At 42.8% G+C, this 14915-nt stretch overlaps 3 protein-coding genes across 4 annotated transcripts; 2 read left to right on the forward strand and 1 right to left on the reverse strand.

Moving 5' to 3' along the window:
* Nucleotides 1-735: 735 nt before the first annotated feature.
* Nucleotides 736-5724, forward strand: LOC120656899 (ATPase family AAA domain-containing protein 3-A-like). The gene is made up of 7 exons (XM_039935126.1): nt 736-1113; nt 1204-1299; nt 2232-2652; nt 2967-3057; nt 3601-3937; nt 4023-4171; nt 4853-5724. The coding sequence occupies exons 1-7, from the start codon at nt 784-786 to the stop codon at nt 5367-5369; spliced, it is 1941 nt and encodes a 646-aa protein (XP_039791060.1). The 5' UTR covers nt 736-783; the 3' UTR covers nt 5370-5724.
* Nucleotides 5725-5972: 248 nt separating this feature from the next.
* On the reverse strand, nt 5973-7978 carry LOC120656900. Its single transcript, XM_039935127.1, has 3 exons — nt 7803-7978; nt 7069-7251; nt 5973-6446 (listed from the first exon to the last, which is right to left on the reverse strand). Exons 1-3 carry the CDS (start codon nt 7860-7862, stop codon nt 6216-6218), a joined length of 474 nt encoding a protein of 157 aa, XP_039791061.1. The 5' UTR covers nt 7863-7978; the 3' UTR covers nt 5973-6215.
* Nucleotides 7979-9910: 1932 nt separating this feature from the next.
* Nucleotides 9911-14238, forward strand: LOC120656903 (secretory carrier-associated membrane protein 5-like). 2 transcript variants are annotated; one of them, XM_039935131.1, is made up of 12 exons: nt 9911-10120; nt 10274-10408; nt 10510-10572; nt 10677-10710; nt 10824-10946; nt 11070-11132; nt 11332-11425; nt 11706-11751; nt 11855-11922; nt 12282-12330; nt 12509-12574; nt 13971-14238. In XM_039935131.1, exons 1-12 carry the CDS (start codon nt 10067-10069, stop codon nt 14001-14003), a joined length of 828 nt encoding a protein of 275 aa, XP_039791065.1. In that variant the 5' UTR covers nt 9911-10066; the 3' UTR covers nt 14004-14238. The 2 variants fall into 2 exon arrangements, with proteins under 2 accessions (XP_039791065.1, XP_039791064.1); XM_039935130.1 differs by lacking the exon at nt 13971-14238 and adding an exon at nt 13281-13747 and having other exon boundaries at nt 9923-10120; nt 12509-12678.
* Nucleotides 14239-14915: the final 677 nt, after the last annotated feature.

Genomic DNA, 14915 nt, shown 5'->3' on the forward strand with positions numbered 1-14915 from the left:
GCTATTTTAATCTTTTATCTAACAATTCAATATTTTAATATACTAGTTCAACAATTTAATTTATGATTTTTAACATTTGTAATATACTGTTTCAACATTTTTTTAGAAAAATGTTGAATTAATTTTTTCAAACTGTTGAATTAGTTTTCTTAGAATGTTGAATCCATTTGTCAGTAATGTTGACTCCATTAAAAGAGTTACTCCCTCCGTTCCAAATTATAAGTCATTCCAAGAATTTTAGAGAGTCAAACCATCTCAAAGTTTGACCAAAATTATAGTAAAAATATAAAGATTTATGACATCAAATATGTGCACTATGAAAATATAGCTAACAAAAAATCTAATGATACTTAATTGGTATCATAAATATTATTATATTGCTAGATAAATTTGGTCAAATTTAAAAAACTTTGACTCTCCATGATTTTTGGAATGATTTATAATTTGAAACGGAGGGAGTATGTAAAACTAGAAAATACTAGACTAGTCTATTAGATGTTAGCTTCTGAGTGAGTCGAATGCTGCAGTGCTGCTTTGTTCAGCAGTTCAGGCCATCGCAACGCCGCCTCCTCTCTCTCCCGCTGTTTCTTTATTCGCTATGGGCTGTGCGTTACTCAGCAGGTGGACGGCTGTGCGACAGGTTGCTTAACATCTTCCGGACGGTATATAGGAACGCCCCCGCCCGCCGCAAGGCACAAGTACGCCGCATCTCCCCACCGCGGTTTTGATCGAGACGGACGGCCAGCCTTAAACCCTACGCGCCCAAACCCACGACCACCAGCCATGGCCGCCGCCGCCGCCGCCGCCGCGAAGGCCGCGGCTGCGGCCATCTCCGCGGGGGCCGCCGTCGCGCTCTGCTCTGAGCGTGCCCACGCCGATGGGGGCGGCCCCACGTTCCGCTTCCCGGGCTTCTCCATCCCCGCCCCCGCCGCGCCGCCGCCGCATCAGCAGCCCCCGGCGCCGGCGGGAGGGCGGGGAGAGGAAGCCGCGGAGGAGGCGCCGAGGGTTTCGACTCAGCACCCTCGCACGAGTGCCGCAGGGTTCGATCCCGCGCCGCTGGAGCGCGGGGTGGAGGCGCTGAATAAGCTAAAGCAGGCGTCGGACCCCAAAAAGGTGGGATTCCTCGGTAGTTCATTTTATTATTTATTTTTTGTTCCGTGGCGGGATTTTGACGCGAGGCTGTGCTGACCCGTGGTCGTGCAGTTGTTCGAGCTTCTGAAGAAGCAGGAGGAGACGCGCCAGCAGGAATTCATTGCGAGGAAAGCCGAGGAGCAGAGGGCACTCGCCCAGCTCGAGATTGTGAGAAATCTCTCGTCCCATCACTGTTGGCCATTACATTTGTTGTTCATGATGATTTGAACGAATTAGCACTCCATCCAACTAACTTAACAGAAGCAAAGCCTTTTAGTCCCAAGGAAATTGAGGCAAGCTAGTTTGGAGGATTATTGTGTAAAAAATAGTTTCGAAGTTTTAAGATTGCCAAGGGACAATTCTAGTGTATCCTATGTCTTCATGGAATCTCCACATTGACTGTTGCAAGTACGTAATCGCCATGGATAAATCTTTAGTCATCTACTCCAATAGCCATAGTGCATTCCTGTTTTTTTTTTGAGGGCACCATAGTGCATTCCTGTTGATGCTCTGATTTTATTTTGTGTTGTAGCTACCAAACTGCTTCAAATGATTCTTTATGATATTCTGGTTTGTGCGACCATATTAGATGTACAACCTGTTTGGCTTTAGCTTCTTGACTGATTGTCATACAAATGCAGGAATCAGCACATGAAATGTTACATATATTATTCATTACTCTTCCTTTTTGGTGGTATTTTACAAGTCTGGCCTTATGCTAGCATAATTAACTTGAATTGAGTTCATGTCTGTGCATTGGTCTCTTACTCATTAAAAATATTTCAGATCATGCCAAGCATAATTATTCAACGAATCGTGTGGATCTGTGATGCAGAGATGCTAAATTGATGTTTACAGTAAATTGATGTTTAATGTGTCATTTTGCACGCAGGAAGTCTTTTTTTTTCCTATGATTTTCATGTGTCTGTATTTTTGTAAAATATTTTGGTGAAAGTGTTTTTTTTTGCGGCAAACATCCTAGGAAAGCACATTTTTTTTATTGGAGGGAGTTCAATTACAATAGTGTAACTTGTATTCTCATTTGTGCTTGTTAGGTCGTGGATTAGATGCCTTCTTTCGTAACATGAGCCATTTTGCAGGAGAAAAAACGGATAGATTATGAAGAAACTAAAAAACTTGAACAACAGCGAGCTAAAATAAATTCACAGACGGCTCAATATGAGGATGAACTTAAAAGGAAGCGAATTCTGGCGGAGCACGAATTACAGAGGGTGAGGAACCAGGAGCTTGTGAAGATGCAAGAGGACTCTGCAATTAGGCTAGAGCAGATCCGGCGTGCGACTGAGGAGCAAATCCAGGAACAGCGAAGACAGACAGAGAAGGAAAAGGCAGACATAGTGCGGGAGACTATTAAACAAAAATCCCTGGCAGATGCGGAGGCAAGAATAATTGAAACAAAACAAACTGAAGATGTGAAGAGGCGATTGCTTTTGGAGCAGATAAAAGCTGACAGGGAGAAGTGGATCGAAGTGATAAATACAACCTTTGAGCATATAGGAGGTATGCCTCACTCAGCGAACAGTTCCTTATTGGATATTTCTGCAGTTCTTACTTTATCATAAGCTAATTTTACCGCTTATGTAACAAAAATTAAGGTGATTTAATAAAACTTCCCAGATTTATTACTTTTAGTTTAAAACTGGTATTTGGATCAGGTATCACCTAAGCAATAGTATTGTGGGTACAAACATAATGTTACCTAATTTATATTGTATACAACCTTGTGAAGCTAGAGGTTTTTATATGCTTATATTATGAAGCATCAGTGGTGGTCATGCCTTTGTTATGTGATATCTTTCCGTTTTTCCCTTCAGGTGGTTTGCGAACGATATTGACTGATCAAAATAAGCTAGCTGTAGCCGTTGGAGGTTTAACAGCACTTGCCGCGGGGATATACACAACGAGGTAAAGTTCATAGACAGTGTGGTCTATATTGTGATTTTTGGTATTCTAGCTGTGTAGAGGCTGAAAAGCCATAGTGCTAATGCATGCCCTGTAGTTTGAAGCAGGCTTTAGTTGTAATAACTTTGATAGTGTTTGTAGGTAGCAGTGAAGGAAATCTTACATGTATATATGCATTAGAGCTCATAAGGTATTGTACGGAACTGCTGCTGTAGTCCACATTTAAGTCAAGGAATATCAACTATGATGCTAGAATTACACCAGAATTAGAAATACAGTCACATTGTAACATCTCACCATGCTTCAACTAAATTTGCTCCTTTTGTTTGCTTTGTATGGTTTCCTGTATTGACCACATTTTTCATCAAGGTTTCAAGGCATGCATTTTAGAACAAGGATAAAGGTCTTATTCTTCATGTTTAATTATTAATGAATACTGTATCATCATTTTTCTTGGAGTCATTTTTTTACTTTTCATTTGCACCTTAACTATTTTTCGTTTTTTTTTCTTTTTTGCTAATTTTAATACCCTTGCATATTCCCCAGGGAGGGTGCAAGAGTAATCTGGGGCTATGTTGACCGTATTCTAGGTCAGCCATCATTGGTAAGGGAGTCATCAAGAGGGAGGTATCCCTGGTCTGGTTCCTTCTCACGTGCTACAAGTACCCTGACTAGTAAACTGAAGAATGGAAGCAACCCAGGGAAGAATGGGAATGGGTTTGGTGATGTTATTCTAAATCCCTCTCTCCAAAAGAGAGTGAAGCAGCTTGCTAATGCGACAGCCAATACAAAACTTCATCAAGCTCCTTTCAGGAACATGCTTTTCTACGGGCCTCCTGGCACAGGGAAAACAATGGCAGCACGAGAACTAGCTCGCAAATCTGTATGCTTCATAGACTGTACCCATGTTAACACTAATGAAAATGCTGCTATTATTGCTATCCCTCTAATGTTGTGACCATTTACAGGGATTAGATTATGCACTAATGACTGGTGGAGATGTTGCACCATTGGGATCACAAGCAGTCACCAAGATTCATCAGTTGTTTGACTGGGCGAAGAAATCTAATAGGGGTTTACTCCTCTTCATTGATGAAGCTGATGCTTTCTTGTGCGAGTAGGTGAACCAAATCTTCAGATACTTCTCTTGTTTGAACCTCCATGACACCATTTAAATTTGCAGTATCATAATTATTTCAGAGTCCTGAAATTCTCTTCTAAGATGCTATTCTTATAGCATGGCTGATACAATATAATTTTCATGATTGATTGATAATTCAAGTCTATCATCGATATTTCAAATGCTTGTACGTAATCACTCATCACATCACAATCGCAGTCACCTTCCAATATAAACGAGTTTGCTGCTTGCTTTTGCCAGTATGGTCTTTTCACAGCTTAGTTTTGTGGAAAATACCTAGTGCTGTACAGTCAAACGTAGCCCAGTTCACATTGGTTAACAGAATAACGCCTCATGCATACCAGCATATCTCTATTTGCTCTCCTTTATCTATCAGATAAAAGAAGTTGCAACTTGTAATAATTGTGTGTGGCTCTGTAAGGCCTCTTTTAGTATATTGCAAAAGAAGCATAGTGCACAAATTATTTTCCGGCGCTATTCAACTATATTGTCATCTCCCTATATATACCAAAAGAATTGAACTGTCTAGATATAGCATGTTATAAGATCTTACTATATTTCAGGCCTCTTTTCTCATTCTTCACTTGCAAACTGTAGTGATATCTCAGACTGATTTTTTTATATACTTTCTCAGACTGATTTTTTTCTACCCTGCAGGCGGAACAAGACTTACATGAGTGAAGCTCAAAGGAGTGCCCTGAACGCTCTCCTCTTCCGCACAGGTGATCAATCCAAGGATGTTGTCCTTGCACTGGCCACCAATAGGCCTGGTGATCTTGACTCTGCTGTTGCTGACCGTATTGATGAGGTCCTTGAATTCCCCCTGCCTGGGGAAGACGAGCGATTCAAGATCCTGAAACTGTACCTGGACAAGTACATTGTCAAAGCCAGCGACAAACACGAGAAGAGCTGGCTCCGGTTCTTCCGAGGCCAGCCCCAGAAGATTGAGGTGAAGGGCATCTCGGATGACCTGATCCGCGAGGCAGCTGCGAAAACTGAGGGCTTCTCTGGTAGAGAGATTGCAAAGATGATGGCGAGCGTCCAGGCTGCGGTGTATGGCAGCAAGGACTGTGAGCTCACTCCAGGCCTGTTCCGTGAGGTCGTGGATTACAAGGTTGCCGAGCACCAGCAGCGGAGAAGACTGGCTGGTGAAGAGCCGAAGCAGAATGCTTAGGAGTTAGGATGGCATACTGTGTTTTTTTTCCCCTGGATAAGATTGCCTAATGGAGCAGGCGCATATCTGCTCCGTTATTCTTTGCTGCACTCTCTTGCCCCACTAGGGGGTATGTTGGTGGTAGGCGATGGTAACTTATAAGAGATGAGGATTACATGTGGTGACAGAAACTTTGGCGGTAGGTCACGCACAACAAGCCGGCAGTTTTGGTGAACGTACATTTGCCTGCAATGGTCTGAATTCACTGACAAATAATCAATAGTGGCTGTTTTGTGACTTCTGTCTGGGCGTTGTCTTACAGTTTTTTGTAGCTGTATCACCGATCAGGCATTGAATGAATGATCAGTTTCTTCCACCAATGTTCTGCGGCGCACTCATCCACAACAATGTTGTGCAGGTTGAATCATTAGCACAAAGAAAGATAACAAACAACGTTTCCACTTATTGTCTCAACCGAGAATCCGCATCGCCATAAGGCAAGACGGCACCAATTTTGCTTGTACAGGTTGCAAAAACATGGCGAGTTTCACTGAGCTGCATACACGATGGCACTCAACAAAGTAAAATTACAAACAACAGAATCACCCAACAGGCCAACACAACACAAAGCATCTCAGTAACCATTGCCTTCAATACATGCGCTGTATCTTTCCCCAAATGCCCTTAATCGTATTTTATAGATACAATCCACACAAAAATTATGCGGTCTAGTTCCGGATTTTTCAGACATAACATTGCTGTATACAGCTCAGCTGGTGCCACCTGACAAGTGGAAGAGATACATGCCGGAGGCACAACACAGTCAAGATGGAAACTACAATATCATTGGTAACGCCCAACTCAAGCTCATTCAGCTGAACCGTGGCTCACAGGGACATCACACTCATCAAGAAGAGCTCGGATGTTGTGCTCAGGGGCACTTATGGAGGGCAATATCGCGCGTCTTGGAACTGCAGATCTCGACCTTGTACTGCTTCTGTCAGACTCGAGCTGCAACCCTTCCTGCACCACCGGCAAGTCCGTCCTCACCCTCGCGCTGCTGACTGAAGACATTTTCTCCTTCCATATCCTCCCATCCTAGCATCCATCAGACCATCATCAATGAAAACCATTAAGGGAGCAATAAGTTTGAATGATCCGATGTTTTGCTACAAAGGAAAAGTTGAACTTTAAGTATATAAGAGAGCAGATTGTAAATGAGAAAGGTAAGATAAGATCTGGCATGTTTGTTGTTGTTGTAACACTACATTCTGCAACAAAAGGAATTTTGCTTATATGATTCAACACTGAAGTCTGCAACACAAGAAAGTAAAATATGGTCTCTACTTAACACTGAAGACATGTTTCTTTTCATATCCTCCCATCCTATACTAGCATACATCGATCAAGTAAGACCAATTAGGCAACAATAAGTTTGCATTGTACGATGCTTCTGCTAAAAGGGAAATGCTGAACTTCAAGCATATAAGAGCAAAGGTAACATAAGAATTGAAAGCTTGTTGTTAGTGTAACACTAAATTCTGCAACACGAGAAAGTGCACTAATACGGTTTAATACTACATCCTGCACCACAAGAAAGTTAGCTAATATGGGTTTAATTCTAAATACTGCAACATATGAAGTTCACTGAAAAGTGCCTTTGTCAGCAATGTGATTTTCTCATGCAATTTGGGCTATGGGCACCAAGAGGATGGCTTACATGCAGTATAGATGGCTCAGGAAGCGGGCATTTCAATGGTTGATCGAGATTGACAGGCTCCACAGGGCGCTCCACCGGCTTGAACTCAACGCCAACCTCAATACCGTGAGGACTCTCTGCAGGAACAGCTGCTGGGTCAGCCTCTCCGGTACTCGTGTTTGGGGCCAGCGTCTCCACAACCTTCTGCACCATCAAAACGAAATTCCCCAGCAATCAGGCAAGATTAATCCAAATAAGATCCTTAAACAAACAAACAAATGAGATTCCTTGCTTAATCGAGTCAAAACAAACAAACCAACAACTTGACTGCGTAAATTTCTCATGGACAAATATGGAGACAAAACAAGCTCGCAACTTTCTCCAATTTTTGGGAAGCAACAAGGTCGATCAATACTAATTCTATCCTTCCGAACTAACATCACCTAAAACCGAAAGAAAAAACATGCTAAAAGCATCCCGATTTTGAAGAATCAGAAGAGGAACAGAAAAGGCGAGCTACCGAGTGCTGGAGACAGCAGAATCTACCCATGAACGAGAACGGGATCAAACCAAACCAGCTCAAATCGGAGCCTCGGACGGCTTCACAAAACTAACGCTAACCTGGGGTTGACCTGATAACCGACAGTTATATATGCAGATCCCTTCTTGGACTTGGGGAAGTAAATTACAGCAGAAACGACATGAAAGTACTAGTGGGCGCCATAGGGAAAGGAGGAGGCGAAGGGAGAACTCACGGCTACGCTCTTGGAGCGGCGATGGGTGCCGGCGGAGAACCTGGAGAAGATTCCGACCATCGCCTCCTCGGCCCTGGCTTGAAGCTTTCTCGGAGCTGAACGAAGCTGGCCGCTTTTCTTGTGTTGCGGGAGCACGGGTCGATGCAGAAGTGATTTTCCTGTCGGAGTGGTTTTTATTATGACCCTATTTTTCTCTCTCTCTTTCTTATTAAGTTTGATTATTGCTTAACTAACATTAGAATAAAGTAGTATGTGACAGTCTGACAGATAAGTGGGTAAGCTTTTAAAAGGGGTGTACCCTCCCCTTGTTTACGCCATATGCTCCCTTGCCAAGTTGCCATGCAAAAATTCCATCATTCATTTAGCGGTTCAATTAACAAAAGCTGACCTCTGATTGTTTGTTTAGGCTCCTCCACTTATCCTCATGATATTGCGGGAAAAAAGGGTGAGCTTTCTAGACCAAACATAAATTTTCAATAATTAACCCTTACACAGATGGTTTCAAAGGATAAGAAAAGACGCTATAGTTAGTTACAGTACTTATCTTTCCCCTCCTTTTCTCATTAAAAAACAAAACGGTTGGTCGATGTTTTCATATCTCTCTGCTCTGTCTTAATTCGTTTAAATGAACCGGTAGAAGAGCTACGTGTTACGTTAAAAAGAAGGTGAATGCCTATTACTCCAACAACATGACTATACAAAGTAAGGAATAAAAATTCATGTTATACAGATTGTGCTCATCGTGCTCGAGATTTGCTCTGTCTTAACTCTTAACTTAGTGTGCTCTATGTCTCAATAAAATTATCAGGTTATATTTGCTCAGCCTCGTTCTGGCATTATTCATCCAACTCTTCTTTACCGCATCTAATAACTAACATCAACATATGTTTTTCCTACATCTCTTAAAACCAGCTATCTTTACGATATTAAAATCATGATAACCATTGCATTCGCACTACAAAATCGAAATCTTGCCGTTTTAACACGGAATTTCAAGAGAAAAAGGCACAGAACATACGCGAGCGCGTCTTTTAAATTTCCCTTTCAAGCCTCAAAATTATCTGATCTGACAAAGAGACGGTAAGGTGTCCGGTCCCAACCAGGGTTTACCTTTTCGTTTTTTTTCCGAATCCCGCCATTTGCCGGAAACGAAATTTCGGCCGAAATTTCGCCGAATTTCGCTAATTCCGAACGGAAAGAGAATTCAAATTCAAAAACGAAATTTCGGTGAATTCCGACCGAAATTTCGGTGATTTCGACCGAAATTTCGGTGATTTCGACCGGAAAATGATGTCCGTTGTGATTTTCGTACTGTTCCCGAGGTCAAATGAAAAACTTTTGAATACCAACTTTGTTCAGTTTTTCGAGATCTACAACTTTTGTTTCAGGAACTTTTTCATTTGAGTAATGGTTTGAAAGTTATTTAATTATTTCAAAAACTACCAATTAAAAGTCTTGTCATTTCATGTGACAACTTTCATTTTCTCTCTTAGGCCTCAACTGGACTTTTATTATTCTTGTTATGGTGGATATTTCTATAAATTTTTAGGGACATTAGTTGATCCAATTGAAAGTTGTTTTAAATCCAGGACAAACATGATTTGAATTGGTTATCAATTCATGTGACAGTGTTTGAATTTTTTGTTTGATTCAATTTGTATAGAGAATTCCTAAAATGTAATTTGTATAGAGCGAGGAGGGGTCTGGAGAAATGCCAAGCTGCATCGGATACTAAAAAACTATAAATTCTAACTCATTAGACTACAAATAACCTTGTTTTTCAACTAAAATGTAATTTTAGCCTAGCAAATGATTTTAGATTTGAGTGTGTTCTAGTCCTATTTGCTCAGAAGAACACCTAGTTTTTTATCATATTTTTTTCGAATTTTTTATAAATATTTTTGAATTTTTAAATTTGAAAACGAAAAATACCGAAAAATACCGAAATTTCTCTTCCCGGTCACCAGCGAAAACGAAAAAAAACACCGAATTTCGGTGAAATTCGACCGAAAAATTTAACCCTGGTCCCAACTGCCAGCGAAGTCTGCGAATGAACGGGGAAAACACAGAGAGATGAAAGCAACTTGAACCGGAAGCGACTCGAGTAGTCGGTCAGTCCACTCCCACCACGCCCGACGCGCCCACCCCTCCCACCGCTTCCCTCCCCCCTAGGCCCTAGTCCAGTTTCCACGCAACAACGACCACCGCGATCAAGGCAGCCCGTTCGCCGCTCCGCCCGCCAGCCGCCGTCACCGGCAGCGAGCATGCACCACGATCCCAACCCCTTCGATGAGGGCGCCGACGACAACCCCTTCTCGGTAACCCCCGACCGCCCCCTGCTCTGCTCTCTCCCCCTCCCCCCCCATTCCGCGTGGGTTTGGCACGAGCGGCGTGGCAGATCTCGGCCGCGAGAGATCTCCTCGCTTGGATCGGGCGCGTGCTGAACGAGGTTCCGGTTTGGTGCGGTGTAGAATGGAGGAGGAGGAGGTGCAGGAGCGCGTGGTGGAGGCGGCAAGTCGCAGTTCGGGTTCCGGCCGGCGGAGCCCGTCGGGTTCGGCGGCGGCAGGGGCGACGCGACCGTCGACATCCCCCTCGACACCATGAACGTAAGAGAGGATGCTGCTGCTCCTTCTCCTTACTAGTACTTCGTTGCGTGCTTATTAATCGAGCGAGCGTGTGTGGTAATGTGGCTGCCTTTGGGATGAAGGATTCGAAGGGCAAAGCGAAGGAGCTGTCGCAGTGGGAATCAGATCTCAGGAGGCGAGGGGCGGTACGCGTTGCTGTGCTGTCCCCTTGGATTCTCACTATTAATTATTCATTACATGGATCTTGACTGAATTTTTTATTCTTCGGTGGAATCTTTTGGGGGTCAAGGATATCAGGAGGAGGGAGGAAGCTCTCAAGAGTGGTATGCTTCCGCGTTATACACAAATTGAACTTAGCTCAATGGTTATCTTTCATTATGATTCGCATGGAACAATTAATCGTGTTTTTTCACTGACTTATAATTCGATGTCGTAGCTGGGGTGCCCATGGAGGACAAGAACTGGCCGCCATTCTTCCCAATCATCCACCACGACATTGCCAATGAGATACCACCAAACGCTCAGAAGTTGCAGTATCTTGCGTTCGCGAGCTGGCTTGGTATACATGCATCCCTGAATTGTTGTTCATAATGCGTGATGTGCACATTTAGTGTTTCAGGAGTTTGCATTGCTTGTACAGTTGTACTTACCATCTTAACGAGATTTTTTTTATGATGTACAGGCATAGTGCTTTGTCTCTTCTGGAATTTTATTGCTGTCATTGTCTGTTGGATCAGAGGGGGAGGTGAGCTCAGCATTTCTTCTAGCTAGTTTCTGTCCTTCATATATACTGTTTTTTACTCTCTTTTTTTTCCATACACATCCACATTTACTGCAGCTCATACCTGACCTGGTTTAAGCACAGACAGTGCTCATTTTTCTTGTACTATTATCCTTTATTAGTGCAGCAGACCACTAAATCTTGGGTATTCTTATGCTTGCAGATTCCAAGCTATTTTTCCTGGCTACAATCTATGGTATGCTTGGCATCCCTTTGTCCTACTTGATGTGGTATAGGCCTCTCTACCGAGCAATGAGGTATGTGGCTATTGGTTAATGCTTCGTGCTATAAATACTAATTAGTCTACTGCTCTACTCTAGTTGTCAGTGCTAATTTATGTATTTCATTTACTGTCAGCTGAGCATGCATAGCATTATTAATAGGCAGTAAAACATTGTTCATATTCTTGTCTGACTGAAGTAGGATACAAATCTCGCCAGATGTGTTTAGCTTTAAGTTACCGGACAGACCTTCTGCTTTATGTTTTCTGGCTCTAACAGTGGTTTTGTACTAATTCTCTGCTAACTTGTTTAACAGAACTGACAGTGCTTTCAGCTTTGGATGGTTTTTCCTATGTTACCTGGTAATTTGTTGATCAAATCATGGCTTCTGCGTTCTTGATATTGAAATGCTATTTCTGCTATGAACCTGATTTATTCACTTTATATATCTCTGTTTGTGCACAGCTCCACATTGGCTTTTGCATATTTGCTGCCATTGCTCCTCCAATTATATTCCGTGGAAAGTCATTAACGTAAGCTTCCTTACACATTTAGCATTTGTTAGAGTAAAGAATTTTTTATTAACTACCATCATTTGACTCTTTTCTTTAATAAACACTAGCAGTATTTGCTTATGTTCGCTGTTACATAGTGCAATTAGGGCACCTATATGCCCATGAAAGGCCTTGGCATGAGCTTTCCAAAACTAGGCCGTGCTTGTTAAGTTTTGAACTTCATTCCGCTCTAGTATTCTATATGTACTTAATCTTGATTTGCCTTTCTTAGTCCTTACTATTCATATGGATTATTTATCTCATTATACTTCTGCAAGATTCACATGATTTTTAGTTCATCTGTCTCGTTAAGAAAAATAATCTTTGTTTGCCATCAGGGGTATACTGGCTGCAATTGACACCTTCTCTGATCATGCGATAGTTGGGGTGAGTACATCATTTTTTTATATATAATTTTTCTCCTTTTGCAGCTCAAAGCTATAAAAGAGCTGTTTCACTTGCTTTCTGAAGCAATTTTACACTTTTAGTCTGCAAAAGTTTTCATTACAGTTTAGGAGGTCAAAGATGAGTATCTGACATATAAATCAATTTTCTTTCCCTTCAGATCTTTTACTTTGTCGGATTTGCCTTGTTTTGCTTGGAGACACTTGTGAGCATATGGGTTCTTCAGGTCTGTGACTTATCCACATTGCATGTTTGCCATTCCATCCCTTCCCTCCTATGCATTTTCCTTTTCTTTCTCAATTTTCATGGTTCGGTTATCTCTTGGTAATTAATGCACGCATAGTTCAGCTAGGCGCTAGGCGGATTCTAGGCGCTGACCCACTGCCTAGCGCCTAGGCGGGATTAATCGCGCCTAGGCGTTCCTAGGCGTTTTTCTAGGCGGTGATTAATACATGTACAAATATTTTTTTTAGTAGAATACATGCACAAATACTTAAAAGAAAAGAAAAAAAATAGAAGATCAGTGCTCATGAAATGAGAAGAATGGGGAAAGGCCCATTTAAAGGCCCAACTTGCATCTCTCTTCCGCATCCTCTCCCGCACGCCGCCACTTCCGCTCCCTGCGCCAGCGCCGCATCCCGCGCCGCCACATCCCAGCGCTCGCGCCGCCGCATCCCTGCGCCCGCGTCCCCGCCGCCGCACCCATGCGCCCGCGTCCCCGCCGCCAGTTCCTCTCCCGCATCTCTCTCCCTCAGTCCGATCCCGCCGCCGCCCGCGCCCGCCGTCCAACGCCGCCCGCACCCGCCGTCCGACCTCACCGGCGACCTCCGCCCGCCTAGGGGTCCGCCTACCCCCATAGGCGAGGCGGAACCCCCTCGACTACCGGTTAGTCGCGCCTAGTCACCGTCTAGGCGCCGCCTAGCTGAACTTGGAATGCACGTGGGCTACATGGGCATTTCAATCAATATAGTTGCACACTGAACTACTGGAAATGTTCGAATTTTAAATCCTTAGTTCCTTTTAAATATAAACTTATGTAGGATAAGTATCCTTTTTGTTATCTATGACTACCTTTATCTCCAGGCTCTAGCTATTCTCCTTAAAAAAATTTAAAAATAGGCTCCTACATAGTTACAGTTTCTCTCAGAAAAAATAAATATCGCTATAGTTTCTACATCTATGAATTTGTGGGTTCTCACAATCACAAGCAATTTTTGGATGGCACATAAGTTCCTAATAGAGTATCAGTGCCTTTGCTTTTCTTAGTCAGCGAATCTGTTTCTAATCCTTGTCTTTGTAGTTTCTATGTTAGTTTTTCTTCATTGTATTTGTTTCAACAAAGGAATGTACAAATGTACACAATTGAATACACATATTGTCATGAAAAATTGAAGGTTGAGCAAGCTTGTCACATCAGGAGTGAATTGTGAAAAATGTTATGTAACTTTGCCTTTTTGTTTAAACTGTCAACATGTGTGAAGATCTTTGGTCTGTATGATACATTCTGCTAATACCAACACTGTTCATTTTAGAGTTTAGACCAGGACCAACAGTTTTTTTATCTTCGTTTCTTTTTTTTTTTTGAAATTTTTTTTGATCTTCGTTTCATTTGGTGCATGCAGAAAGTATACATGTACTTCAGAGGGCACAAGTAGGCCATGGAAGGATTTACTACCAATACCATCTGATCGTGCTGCGGTTCTGTGCATACACATAAGTACATGTCCATTGTTGTATGTTATGACAATGTATATTTTTTTGACTTTGAAGTTGAGGGGTATACCATTATATAGTAGTGTCGTTTCTGACTGATTTATTTTTGTACCCATATACAAATTGCACTTTGTGTCCACTTATGTTTGCTAATGTGGCTGAGCGGTTTGATTGGTCTGTTGGTACCTTACAGCAAGAGCCATGGTTGACTTGTTGGAACCCAAGACAGCAGCCATTCTGGCCTCCTGGGATCTCATTTATGTGTTCTGTGACGTTGAACGAAACTCCCAGTCTTTCTTGGAGATTCAGCTTCTGCCAAACAGCATAGGGTCGTGCTTCTCAATGTTTCCGACTGTACTTATTTGTTAACACCACCAAGGAGTCTGCCAGTCAGGTGAGACTCCCTCCGTAAAATTCTGGTTCTCGCATTTTATGCCAGCAGCATGGATGCAACTATTGCCACAGGGTCAGCATAGCTGTCCACTGCCGAGACACAATTATGCAACCTTTTTGTTCTTGAGGATTTTCTGTGACGCATTGGCAGTGTAGTAGCGAATATTGCTTGGGCTCATGAATCCAGATGAATGCATTTCCCTCGATGAAGACAGCACATATGTTTCTGATTGGCGTATTCGGAAAGAGAGAGGGAAATCCCTCACAATCACAGGTCCTGGTCCTGGACTTGGACATGAGGCGATGTGGATGCTGACTAGTTCTGGCTGTCGAGTGACGGTGACGCGGCTGCTTACCTGCGTTCTGAGACCAAGAACGTACACTGGTGCACAGCATGGTACCGGTGGGGATCATCATCAGCAGCCTCCCGAAGCCCTCCCAGTCCCAGGTCCATCTCCAGC

This window comes from Panicum virgatum, chromosome 1N, assembly GCF_016808335.1.
Source record: "Panicum virgatum strain AP13 chromosome 1N, P.virgatum_v5, whole genome shotgun sequence".
Taxonomy (NCBI): Eukaryota; Viridiplantae; Streptophyta; class Magnoliopsida; order Poales; family Poaceae; genus Panicum; species Panicum virgatum.